The sequence below is a fragment of the Gymnodraco acuticeps genome, unplaced genomic scaffold (genome assembly GCF_902827175.1).
Source record: "Gymnodraco acuticeps unplaced genomic scaffold, fGymAcu1.1, whole genome shotgun sequence".
Lineage (NCBI taxonomy): Eukaryota > Metazoa > Chordata > Actinopteri > Perciformes > Bathydraconidae > Gymnodraco > Gymnodraco acuticeps.
In genome coordinates, this window is record NW_022991180.1 from 2,856,133 (window position 1) to 2,868,584 (window position 12,452).

The 12,452-nt window shown below is 41.1% G+C and overlaps 1 protein-coding gene across 1 annotated transcript in view; it reads left to right on the forward strand.

The window, feature by feature from the left end:
* Positions 1-988: 988 nt before the first annotated feature.
* The window catches only part of htra1a (HtrA serine peptidase 1a), a 28,836-nt gene continuing 17,372 nt past the window's right edge, over positions 989-12,452 (forward strand). The window contains exons 1-3 of the mRNA XM_034237686.1: positions 989-1,600; positions 8,437-8,536; positions 9,340-9,544. Of these exons, the coding sequence (XP_034093577.1) occupies positions 1,141-1,600; positions 8,437-8,536; positions 9,340-9,544 (765 nt within the window). The 5' untranslated portion in view covers positions 989-1,140. The remainder of the gene's footprint in view (positions 1,601-8,436; positions 8,537-9,339; positions 9,545-12,452) is intronic.

Consider the following 12,452-nt stretch of genomic DNA (forward strand, 5'->3'; position numbering starts at 1 on the left):
TTGTTGTTCACCAGGACTAAAGGTTGCTCCCTTAATATGTGAAAACCTATGTTATTTTAATAAATAATAAATGTCCAAGCTTATTTTTATTGTATTTAGAGAGAAATGTAGTTTTTCCAATGTAGGGGCAGATTCGTATAGAAATATTAAGATTACTTGAAGTTATTTACATTTGAACGTGGGGAGCTGTAATTATAGTTATTTGGATATCCCCATTAGATGTTGTTTATATTCCTGCTAGCGGGGTGCTTATAACCCACAGAGCTGGGATAGGATCATAAATAAATAAATGTGCTCGTGCAATTTCCAATTAGAACAAATTTGACTGTTTATAAGGGTTGTTCACAAAGTGCTACATTAACTCCACAAATCCCACAATCCACCAACTTTTTTTCCACTACTACTGATTTTCCCAATTAGCCAGAGGGCTCGAGAGGATGCCAGGAGTGACTAATTCATAAAGGGAGTAGTAAAGGTACAAAAAACAAGCAGGAACTAGGCCTGCAGGATGTCTGTGCAGCTTATAAAACATCTGGGCTTTGTGGCTCATTCCCCTACTGGGTTGTACATTTTCTTTTTTGTAAATAACAAAATCCGAGTTGATGCCAATATCTGCCATGAAAGACCATAGAGCTTGTCTCTGATTTTCTGCAAGAGGTTCTGTTGGATAACCTTGACCTTGTCAATACACCTTGAGGGAAACAGGAGCAAGGATCATAATAGTTGGCAAGTCTTTTTGCCATGCTGCTACTTTCAAATATTACATTTGAGTGATTCATCTCTTGTATCCCATGCAGGCTTTTTTCTGCTATTTATTTTATTTTTATTTTACCCTCACACTTCTGAGGACCAATCAATAACACCGTTCTTCTGATTCCTACGTTACGTGAACGTACCAATCACCAGGCTTGTTGTGATTATCTAGAAAGTGAGTTGCGTCTGATGCGGAGTCAGTAAAAACGTAGAGGTCGCGTAATTGGGTTTGTGCAGTGAAGTTCAGTTAAATGCCTCTCCAGCTCAAGTGACTCCCCCCCTCATTACTACTGAGCTCTCTCATCCCATTGCCACTGCAAGCAGAGAGCGAGCTTTAGGAACTTTTTTAAACTTTATATTTAAATTGGAAGACTTTAGTTTTATACCATGTTTTGGTCACTCCTGTGCGTAATGGTAGTCTTTTCATCCGTGCCGGCAGATGCGCAGATCTCCACCCGGTATGTTGTCGGATGTCCTGCTCGGTGTGACAAGTCGATGTGTCCCCGGATACCGGCGTACTGCCCGGCGGGACAGAGCCTCGACGCCTGCCACTGCTGCACGGTGTGCGCGTCCGGCGAGGGCGAAGGCTGCGGCGGCTTGGGGAAGCTCGGGGACCCGGTGTGCGGAGAGGGGCTGGACTGCTCGATCCCTGGCGGGGTGGGATACAGTATCACGGTGAGGAGGAGAAGCAAGAGTGGGACTTGCGTGTGCAAAACCACCGACCCGGTTTGTGGAAGCGATGGGGTGTCCTACCGGAATGTCTGCGAGCTGAAGAGGGTCAGCCGCCGCGCGCAGAAGCTGCAGCAGCCACCTGTCCTCTTCATTCAGCGGGGAGCCTGCGGGAAAGGTAACGCTGATAGGGTCGTATTAATCACCATCAAAGACCCCAACACTGACTGAGAAGTTGATCTGGTAGGAAGTTGTGAGGGTAAAAAAGTATAGGCCACTCTGTATTTACAATAGTTATGCTAAGTAAAAATGTTTTTTAAATCTCACTTTCAGATAAACAGTTTATTCAGTCACAGCATGTACAGATAGACTAAAGTACATATGTAAATGTTCTTTATGGTGTGATGTTGAGCCTGAAGCTGCATTCAGTGGCACACAATCCCCATGTGTCCAGGATAACAACAGTCAACTGTGTTTCCCTCTTGTTGCTGAATAACAATTAGACTCCCATCAGAGAACTGTTTAAACCTTTGCCCAGTTGAATGAAGTCACCCATGAAGTCACCCATCTCTCCCTGATGTAAAGCTTTATGTGCAGTCACATGGATATGATCCATATGATTGTTTTATACAATACAGTTCATGCCAGTGCAGTCTGCATTAGCTGAACAGAAAGGAATTTGATAAGAAGGATAGTGTAGGCCGTTATTAAGAGGTACTGAAGCAATACATTGGTAATAACTGGTATGTGTGGGTGTTTCAGTATGGACCAGCTGAGTGTCATGTGAAAAGTATTTCACCCTAACCAGTGGAGCTAAAAAATAAACTGACATAATTCTTCACTTGTTCTGCTGCTTTATGAAACAGCCCAACTGAGAACTCAAATGTCAATGTATTCAGTGAGTCCTTTATCATTATTTACGGTAAACAGAATGTATATTATCGACACATCAGGACTGAAAAACATTAGCACAAACACACAGGTGTTAAAGACATTGAACTGAAGTGTGCACCACATCTGCAGCTGAACAATTCTTCAACACCTGTTGCCTCAAAGACCTTACCTCAAAGCTTGGAAACATATTCCCCCCCCTCCAGCAACCCCCAAACTCTTTCCTCTCTCTCTTCTTTTTCTCTTTCAATGGGTCTTTCCCTCTCTATTTCTCTCCGTTTCTGTTGTCACTCGTAAATCACACTTCAGTCACATGAAGGAATGTCTGGCGCTGATTCAAAGCCATAATTCCTCCTCCGTTGAAGACAGTTTAAAACAGGCAGGAGACACAGAGGAAAACACAAAATTAGCAACCTATATTTTTGGGAAAGGGTTTACATATACATCAAAAACTGTGTGGGCGCGGTAGTAGCACAGACTGTATCGCCACATTTGTTTTTGAGTCATGTAAACAACTCAAATGGTTACGTTTCGCCCAAAGAGCTAACCATGTCTGAAACAGAGCAAGTCTGCGGTAAGCATACTGATTTTCCAAGGTTCCGAAGTGAACATTTCCATACCTGCAATAAGCATTTCACATTTAATTTGATACATCAGACATCCAAGCATGTCTCCTGATTTAAACTTCAGCATTAGATTTGATGTGCAGGGGATGACACTGAAAATAAACTCAACTCCCCCTTTGAGAGACTTTAACTATACCCTGCAATTTGGCCCCATTTTAAGAAAACATATGCAAGTACGTTATGCATGATGTCCTATTTTGTGTGGATGGTAATGCAAGACGTTGACTATGCAAGTTGTCCAAAAAAAAACATTAGGTCAAACATGTCTGTGTGTCTGGGTTCAAATAAAATGACCCACATTTAATTTATTTGGCATTTTCAAGACTTTACTAATGGTGAAAATGGAGAGACTGACAGGAAAATGCTGCCTAGTAGAAATGGATGACATGCAACTTACACGGTGTTTATCTAAGACCACCAGAATACCCCCAAAAAGCTATTTTTGTTGAAAAGTTGACTGGATGAATATGGATGTACTTTCTTGATTATCTGTATCGACGTTAATCCGATCTGCTGAGTGACTGTTCTGTCAGGTTGCACTCTGTGACTCCGGCTTGTGACATTTGCTGAATGTGCACATTCTTCCCAGACTTTTTCTCAGCCAACAATAATATGAAAATATCAGACGTTTTTCTATCAGTCTGCTCCTGCATGTTTCCGTCTGTTTTCCTCATTTATCTTCCTTACTGCTCATGATGCCTGTGTTTCTCTTGCTGATCATTCTCTTAATTCTCTCTCTGCTCAACCATCTTTTCTGCATGCCTTTTATAAATCTCCTTTATTCATATTTATCTCATCTTTTTCTGACCAAAATATGTTGTATGTTCTCTTTCCTGTAATAAATGTCAACAAAGGTTACTATAATCCCAAGCTTTGGAGTATTTATATCAACATACAGTATATACCGTTTTATAGTTATCAAAATGATGTTTGAACCTAGTGAGGCCATTTTAGTTTGATAGCAGTGTATCTCTTTGATCCTTATACAGAATGTTCCACAACAAAATGGGAAATAGTTTAAATTGGAATCTTACCTTACTGTTACGCGGCAAAAAAATCTTATTTTATAAACAGCAGAAAAGCACAACTATATATCTAAAACTGCAGAAAGGCAGGGCCTCAGTGAGTCATGATCTTACGCTTTAGTGGCATAACATAGGCATCTGTCAAAAATGAGTTTTGAGCCAAGCTAACTATGACTAACTGGAAATTATTTTTTAAATGGTCTACACAGTGACTCTTTTTTTTTTTCAACAAAATGAAAATGTGCTTCCATTTTTTACATTTGGAATAAGCATGGTGGACCTCAGTTTGCTAAACAGTATAGAACCTGTGTGTGTGTGAGTACATGAGGAGGGGCTGACCTCACTGTACTCATTTAGTATTTAGAGTCTAGGGAATAGAGAACAAACTGCTTCCGCTTGCGGGTGCCAATAAAACAGTGGAATTATGTAAGGGAAAATTGAAAAAAGGAGAGGCCCAGAGCTACGCTATGAAGGTCAATGCATATAGAGAGCGGATTAGGATAGGAGGCCTTGTGTGTGTGTGTGTGTGTGTGTGTGGTGTGTGTGGTGTGTGTGTGTGTGTGTGGTGTGTGTGTGTGTGTGTGTGTGTGTGTGTGTGTGTGTGTGTGGTGTGTGTGTGTGTGGTGTGTGTGTGTGTGTGTGTGTGTGTGTGTGTGTGTGTGTGTGGTGTTGTGTGTGTGTGTGTGTGTGTGTGTGTGTGTGTGTGGTGTGTGTGTGTGTGTTGTGTGTGTGTGTGTGTGTGTGTGTGTGTTTGGTTTGTGTTGTGTGTGTGTGTTTGTGTGTGTGTGTGTGTGTGTGAGAAGAATAAATGCAGTTTTTCCTTCAATCAACTTGTGGGTGTAAATGGTTTCCCCATCACTGAACGACTTGATTTAAACTTTAGGACATGTGCATATTGTAAAACTGATGATGCTTAAACTGTATTAGCACATTTTATTTAAACCTACTATAAGCAGGATCAAACCTCAATATGTATTTCCATATGGGAGCCACTTTTACTTTGCACGACTGAAACTGACTTAAGTTTACTGCCGAGGGAGGATTGGCTCATCTTCCAAACGTAAGACTTTTAGTCTAGAGACGTATGGACTTATCTTTTTTCCTCTTTCCCCGTTCCTCACCCCTGTTGCCATGGTCTCCTAAATAAATGAACTCACCATCACGCACCATCAGCTCATACCTACTGCTCTGCCTCATATAGTACTGCCGAGTCCGTCGCTAATCACAGGGTCGGGTGTACAATCTCCATCTCCTAAATTGAGTGTCATCTCCAAAATATTTAAATTGTGGTAGCTGAACACCTCTTAAATGTCTGATGTTCACCAGAATGCCCGGCTTGTTGGCAAATGATCATGAGCAGTGAAAAAGTGTATCTTGCATGACACGTCTGATCAAATACAATTACAAAACCTCTACAAATAGGTTTTGGGCTCCTTCCTCTATTCCTTGAACTGAAGGGGTTATTTCTGGTGTCCTTTTTATTTTGTTCCTGTTTTACCAAATTAAAATAGACTATTTCCAAATGATTCATTCAATTATTCATGCCTTCTGTCTGTAACTTGCTCACATGCCTAAATGAATAATCCAACTGCAGCTGATGAAACACAGTTGTTAAAATACAGGATTGCTTACAACTTAATGTTGTTCATAACTTTTTAATGCTTAAAAAACGCTTGAACCCTCAAAACCGTCTTATATTGTCAGGTCGGCCATTGATGTTGCAAGTGTTTTCTTTTTATTTATTCAGTTTTGTCCGGTTTTAATAGATTTGTGAAGTGCTTTTTGACCCTTAACAAAAAAAGCTAAATTAAGTTTAAAGGTATTTTTTAACTAACAACATCATTTTTCCACATCGGCTTGTTGTAAGTGTTTTGGCTTTTAATCAAAGCACTGACGACGTATTTCTGACCTAACCATATTGTCTGCGGTAACTTCTTATTTCTTGCCCTGCACTATCCATATCCAAATATAGATATCGTTTTCCCACACAGTGGAAAGCCTGCAACTACAGACCTTCTGGAGTCAGCTTCTGGCATCTATTCACTTGATGGTGAAATATTACCAAAGCAATATAGGGTTTAGACACTAATCAGTAAGATTTAAATGCCGACTTTCTATCCACACATCAGGGCTTCAAAGTTAAGGATGAATTAGTATGAAGACAGCGAATTAGACTTAATTATATACAAAAGTAAGGCTTTTTAAAGCTCAGTTCCGCAGTGAAATAAAGCCCAGTGTTTAAATCTGGCAACAATTCCTTGGCAACGCTCTTTAATGTAACTGAAGTGTGCACAACGTGTGATTCGTGATTTCCCATCAGCTCGTCACCACTGGGCCTATAACTCTGCTATCATCACATTATAGCTAGTGTGCCTCTAGAAATAAAGTTCCCCATGCGTGAGGAGGCAGCCCTAACAGGAACACAGTAAAGTGAAAGAAACTGAGAGCCTGTATGGACGCTCCAGAACCAACACAGTTTCTGGCCAGAATAATCCTCTCAGAGCTGACCATGAACACCCCCGGGTGTTCGTAGGAGGTAAATTAGTTCACATTAGTTTTCTCTCGTACTGTGGTAAGAAACCTGTGTTTAATTTATGAGATTTAATGTTTAATTTATATATTTAAATGGAAATAGATGTTGAGGGTTGGAGAAAAGTTGTTCAATTATTTTTTGCTAGCGGCATGGCTCTAGGGATGTTGGTCAGGGGGGTCCAACACTTCTGCCCAGACTAAAATAACTCAAAAACGTACGATGAATTGTAGCACATTCATTCTCCAAAGATCATTAAATTGACTTTGCTGATCCCCTTACTCCAGCACCACTATGAGGTTGACATTTTTAGGTTATTGTTATGAAGAAGATGAAACTTATTGTCATTACGTAGTACAGGTACTATATAACGAAACAGTTTCTCTGCATTTGACCCATCCTAGTGTTAGGAGCAGTGGGCTGCCATTTTGAACGGCGCCCGGGGAGCAGTGTAGGGAACGGTGCCTTGCTCAGGGACACCTCGGTAGCACTTGGTCCCTATGGACTTCGTCACCACCGCCCGAGGAGAAAGCCAGTGACTTTGGTTATCCTTAACGTTTTCTCTAGCCCCTCCAGCAGGTCCAGATGTTCGGGTATGTAATGAAATATCTCAACATTTTTTAGATGGATTATCAGAGCATTTATAAAGAAGTTCATGGTTCCCAGAGGATGTTTCCCACTGATTTTAGCGCACCCCTGACTTTTGTTCTAGTGCCACCATTAAGTCAGTTTAGGTTGAGTAAAATACCTCAACCACTAGAGGAAAGAGTGCCATGATTTTGTTTGAATACAGACTTTCATGTCCATCTCTGGGTAAATAGTAATGACCTGAAAAGTATCTGAGATTTCCTTCAGTCTCAGCTGCACTCTGTGCTTCATGCTAATAACCACCAGAATTTTCCCCCTTGAGGTTTGACCATTTTTTTAATATTGTATAATTTATGGATATTCAGTACGGCAAGACACCGCTCATTCCATGCCTGTGTTAGCTTACAGGCACCTAAAGCGGAAAATCTCTTTCTTCTTTCTTAACCCTTCACTGCAATCAGAGATATCCCAGGGCTTATGGGTGCCTTTGACTTTCGTAAGTTCTGTTCTTTAGGAGAATAATTAATGAAAAGTGTCTTTGTGAGACAAAATGGTTTTAGGTATACGTGGCAAAAAAAAAGGGTTTATGCATGGGAGGATGAGACACTCAGGGAAAGGTCTGGGGAGTCTTGATTCATAGCTTTGGTTAAACTGTCGTCTGGATAGACCGTAATTACCAGGTAAATCAGTCAACATTTCCTGACTTGCCCAACGCGTATGGATATGGTGGGACTGGTGATTCAGTACATTTGGCAGTCCACATACATACAGTGCCAGACAGTGTTTGTGTGTGTGTCAGTGGTGTTATACTTGTGAAGAGCAGTTTGGTCTTGACAAAATATGCTTTGAGAATTTAGATTCTGTGTTTACAATCAACTAAAGGCTAAGGTGAGGGTCAAGGTTAAGTATTTATTTGTGAGGTTTATAGCCAGGGTTACAGGTTTGTGTGTGTGTGTGTGTGTGTGTGTGTGTGTGTGTGTGTGTGTGTGTGTGTGTGTGTGTGTGTGTGTGTGTGTGTGTGTGTGTGGTGTGTGTGTGTGTGTGTGTGTGTGTGTGTGTGTGTGTGTGTGTGTTGTGTGTGGTGGTGTGTGTGTGTGTGTGTGTGTGTGTGTGTGTGTGTGTGTGTGTGTGTGTGTGTGTGTGTGTGTGTGTGTGTGTGTGTGTGTGTGTATGTGTGTGAATGCATGCCAGACCTGACCTGACAGTTGCAAACCGCAATTGAACGGTCTTTTTTTATTTTCCTCTCTGAGTTATGTTTCTTTTCTATTTGCATACAGCTCTTACATCAGGCAGTATTTCTGTGCATCTTCTGTTTGTTTTGTAATCGTCAAGTGTGTGTTTTTTACATTTTCAGGTCATGATAACCCAGACAGCCCAAGACACAAATACAACTTCATTGCCGACGTGGTGGAGAAAATTGCTCCGGCTGTGGTTCACATTGAACTCTTCCGCAAGTAAGATCCACGCACCTGTTTGTGTGTGTGTGTGTATGTCTCAGTGTGTGTGTCTCAGTGTGTGTGTCTCAGTGTGTGTGTCTCAGTGTGTGTGTGTGTGTGTGTATGTGTGTGTGTATGTCTCAGTGTGTGTGTCTCAGTGTGTGTGGGACAGACCGAAACACACTAGAGTTTACAGCCCACCTGTGTGCTTAACCAGACCACACTAGTCGCACATCACTTACACTCCACTTCAGTCTGTGATCGTATTTTCTTCTCATCGTCTCACTAGCTTTCATGCTCTGTTATCTTTTATGCCCGCTTCTCATCCTTTTTTTTGACAACTCCATTCTTCATCTGTGTCACCTCCATCGTGTCTGTCACTGTGCTTGTAAAGTGATTCTTTGAACGTCGGCAGCTCTCTGATTTCAACGTTTCCGCCTTTCCCTCACTGTCTTTTTTCTTTCGTGTCGCTTTTTCTTCTTTCCTTCGCTGTCATTGCATTAGTTTGACATGAAAACAGTTTTGCATTGAGGTTTTTCTGTATACTAATGCTGCAGTGTGTGTTTGTTTCCTTTTAATACTATGTTTATTTATACATTATCAAGCTCTCCTTTGAATACTTACCTGCCTACTGTTTCAATATTTACCTCCTGTGGAGACAGGCTTTAACTTTGTTTGCTTTCAACTCTCGAGTGTTACACTGCTGTTACATCATGCATGGATTTTTCTGTCTTTTCAGGGTTTTCTAGGTAAGAGACAAGTTTAAAAAGTGAACTAAATTGAAAATTCTCTCCTCCTCCATCCCTCTCTTTCCCCAACAGGATGACCTATTCCAAGCGAGAGGTGGCGGTGGCCAGTGGTTCTGGCTTCATTGTGGCAGAAGATGGCCAGATTGTGACCAATGCCCACGTCGTGGCCAATAAGCATCGAGTGAAAGTGGAGCTGAAGGGCGGTGGTACCTATGATGCCAAAATCAAAGACGTAGATGAGAAATCGGACATCGCCCTCATCAAGATCGAAGCACCGGTCAGTCAAAGCTTGTCAATTTGGGAAATATGCTTAATCATTTTAATGCTGACGGTAAAAGATCAATACCACTTCATGACTTTTTAGGGGTTATAAGCAGGAAGTGAATTAGCATAAAGGCTTAAGGTCATTTAAGGTCATTTTAAGGTCATAGGTCATTTTGGAGAAACCAGCTCAAGTGCGCTAGAATTTGAAAATACACAGCCGGAAAAAATCTGCCACTTCCTTACAGAGCCCCTCCTCCAACACACACGAACGCGCACATGACCAATGAGGGCACGAGATAAGTTTGTGCACAGATGGAAGGCTGACAGGCAGGTAGGCCATCCAGTTACTTTAGACGGGACGGCTCAGATGATTGGTCGTGCTTTTTACAGCGCTACGGCTTCCACAGATGAACATTTTTAATGTATTTTTTGTCAAAGCACTTAAGATATTCATTGCTATCGGGATGTTAAGAGCATTCCATGGAATATAACAAAAAGTGTATCTCGAGCCGGTTTCTCAAACTTACCTACCCCACCTTTAATGCTCGTAAAACCACAGCTTGTCTTTTTTCATTTCCGTTTGTATACAGATTAATTTAAACAAACAAAGCCGGGATAGGCCAGCTGTCTCCCTCTGCTTACAATGTTTATGCTATACTAAGCTAAGCTAATGCCTCATGGCTCTAGCTTCATAGTTAGCATGCAAACATTTAAATATTCATCTTTGCATTTAACTCTAAGCAAGAAAGCCAATAAGGGTATTTCCTAACATTTTACCCTAATCCATAAAAAAAAAAAATAATGGTTGTGATGCAACAATATATTTGTCAGGTTATTTAAGCTATCTAAATCCATTTTATTGACAACTGAATTTCTGATTCAAACAAACCTTGGTGGTTTCACAAATGAGCTTTAATGCAAGGATTTCTAAGTCAGGTATAATTGGATAATTCTCTGCGCTCTCAACCACTGAAACAAGATCAAATGTTAACTCAGTTTTGTAATTATCCTGTTGGGAAATCAGTCTCACATGAAAGTGGTCTAAATCTGGGAGATCATTCACAGTGCAAGTGAAGGAAAGTGAGAATGCAGGTGCAGCTAAATGGGTCTTAAAAGACAGCTGGCTGGCAGTCTGTCCAGATCCTGGAGGGTGTGCAAGCTGCAATAACAACAACTTGTAGAAACAATTACAAACCTGTGGTCAGTTTAAAGACTATGTTGATATTTAAAGGAAAATACTATATTACTATTATAATAGTAATACATATATTTCTAAACTTTGCTGCATTTACCATATTTTTCTCCACTTTCTCTCCACTTCTCTATTTGTCTGTGTTTATTTCTCTGTCTACTGGACTAGAGGGATCCACATTACAATATAATCACAGTCAACAGTCATTTGAAGGAATGTGTGGCAGAGATCCAGGGCCTTTTGCCTGGGAGTCATAGCAGAACAGAGTGCATTATGGAGCTTACTCTCATGGCTGGGTGACACAGCTGAATAGATGTTCATGACAGCAACACAAGGTGTATTACAAAGACCTCCAATTCTGAAAGAGGTTGAAACATTCAGGTTTTTGTTTGGCCGACAATGTGGGGGAAGACTGCGGAAAAGAGCTGTGACAGGCGCTTTGTTTTTGTTCATCCCACAATAAAAGCGGTTCCGTCTCTTAATGACAGGCCGGTCTTCATTCGGGCGATTTGTTTCAACACATGCTCAGTGTGTACAGCCTTTTCAAATTGATGCATATTCGGGAATAATTCATGTTGTAGAAGCATGCAAGATGATGGTCAACAATAATACATGCTTCATCACTGCAGAAGTCGTTGTTTAAAATGTATTTGTAGCATTCCCTGCACAACACATTGGTTGGAAAACAACAGGTGTTTGTAATAAAGCAGGTTAATGGTAATGAAATGACAGCCAGATGTATCCAGGCCAGGGTGTCATACTGGCAGAAAACACATTCTCTGTAATGAATAGACTTGTAAAGATAAAGTGTGTAAGTGATTGTTTGAAGTCAGAGCAGGTTATCCCGGCCATGAGGCTGCGATGAGGCTCCAGAAGACCTGTGGTCTCTTTGTAAATGCCACAAGATTAAGATGGATTTGGCATTTCCGCAGTGTGTGTGTGTGTGTGTGTGTGTGTGTGTGTGTGTGTGTGTGTGTGTGTGTGTGTGTGTGTGTGTGTGTGTGTGTGTGTGTGTGTGTGTGTGTGTGTGTGTGTGTGTGTGTGTGTGTGGTGTGTGTGTGTGTGTGTGTGTGTGTGTGTGTGTGTGTGTGTGTGTGTGTGTGTGTGTGTGTGTGTGTGTGTGTGTGTGTGTGTGTGTGTGTGTGTGTGTGTGTGTGTGTGTGTGTGTGTGTGTGTGTGTGGTGTGTGTGCATGCGTGTCTGTCTGTGTGTGATTTAGCAAGAGTTAATCGAGGGCAAAATGAGAGGATGAGTGCGTTATAATGAGAGGATAGCAGGGCAAGCCAACTTGTCATTTTGAATGACATTTAAAAGGGAAAGTATAGTCGTCCATACTTATAGCTTCTGGGTATTTAATTTCATAAACCTAAAGAGTAATAATAACTACAAATTCGAGTTTATTCAAAGACAATTCACTGAAAGTAGATAACGGATTGCAGTCGACGCAAGTGTCAATTAAAATCTGGAGTCCTTGAGGGCAAGACAGGGTCAAGTTACAGAACATTACTGGCAGGTTATACAAATAATCACAGTTGCAGCCACAGCCAAAACCCTTTTAATGAAAGAGTAATGAATCACCTTTTTGTTTATAAGACTTAATTTAAGTCAATCAAGCCTTTAGCAAGGCTAACCTCACAATGGTATACTCCAAGTTAAGTCTCAAGTCTTTGCACAAAGTAACTGTGACTGCAACAGAGCAAGAAAAGAGAAAGATGCCCATAATCTCTTGC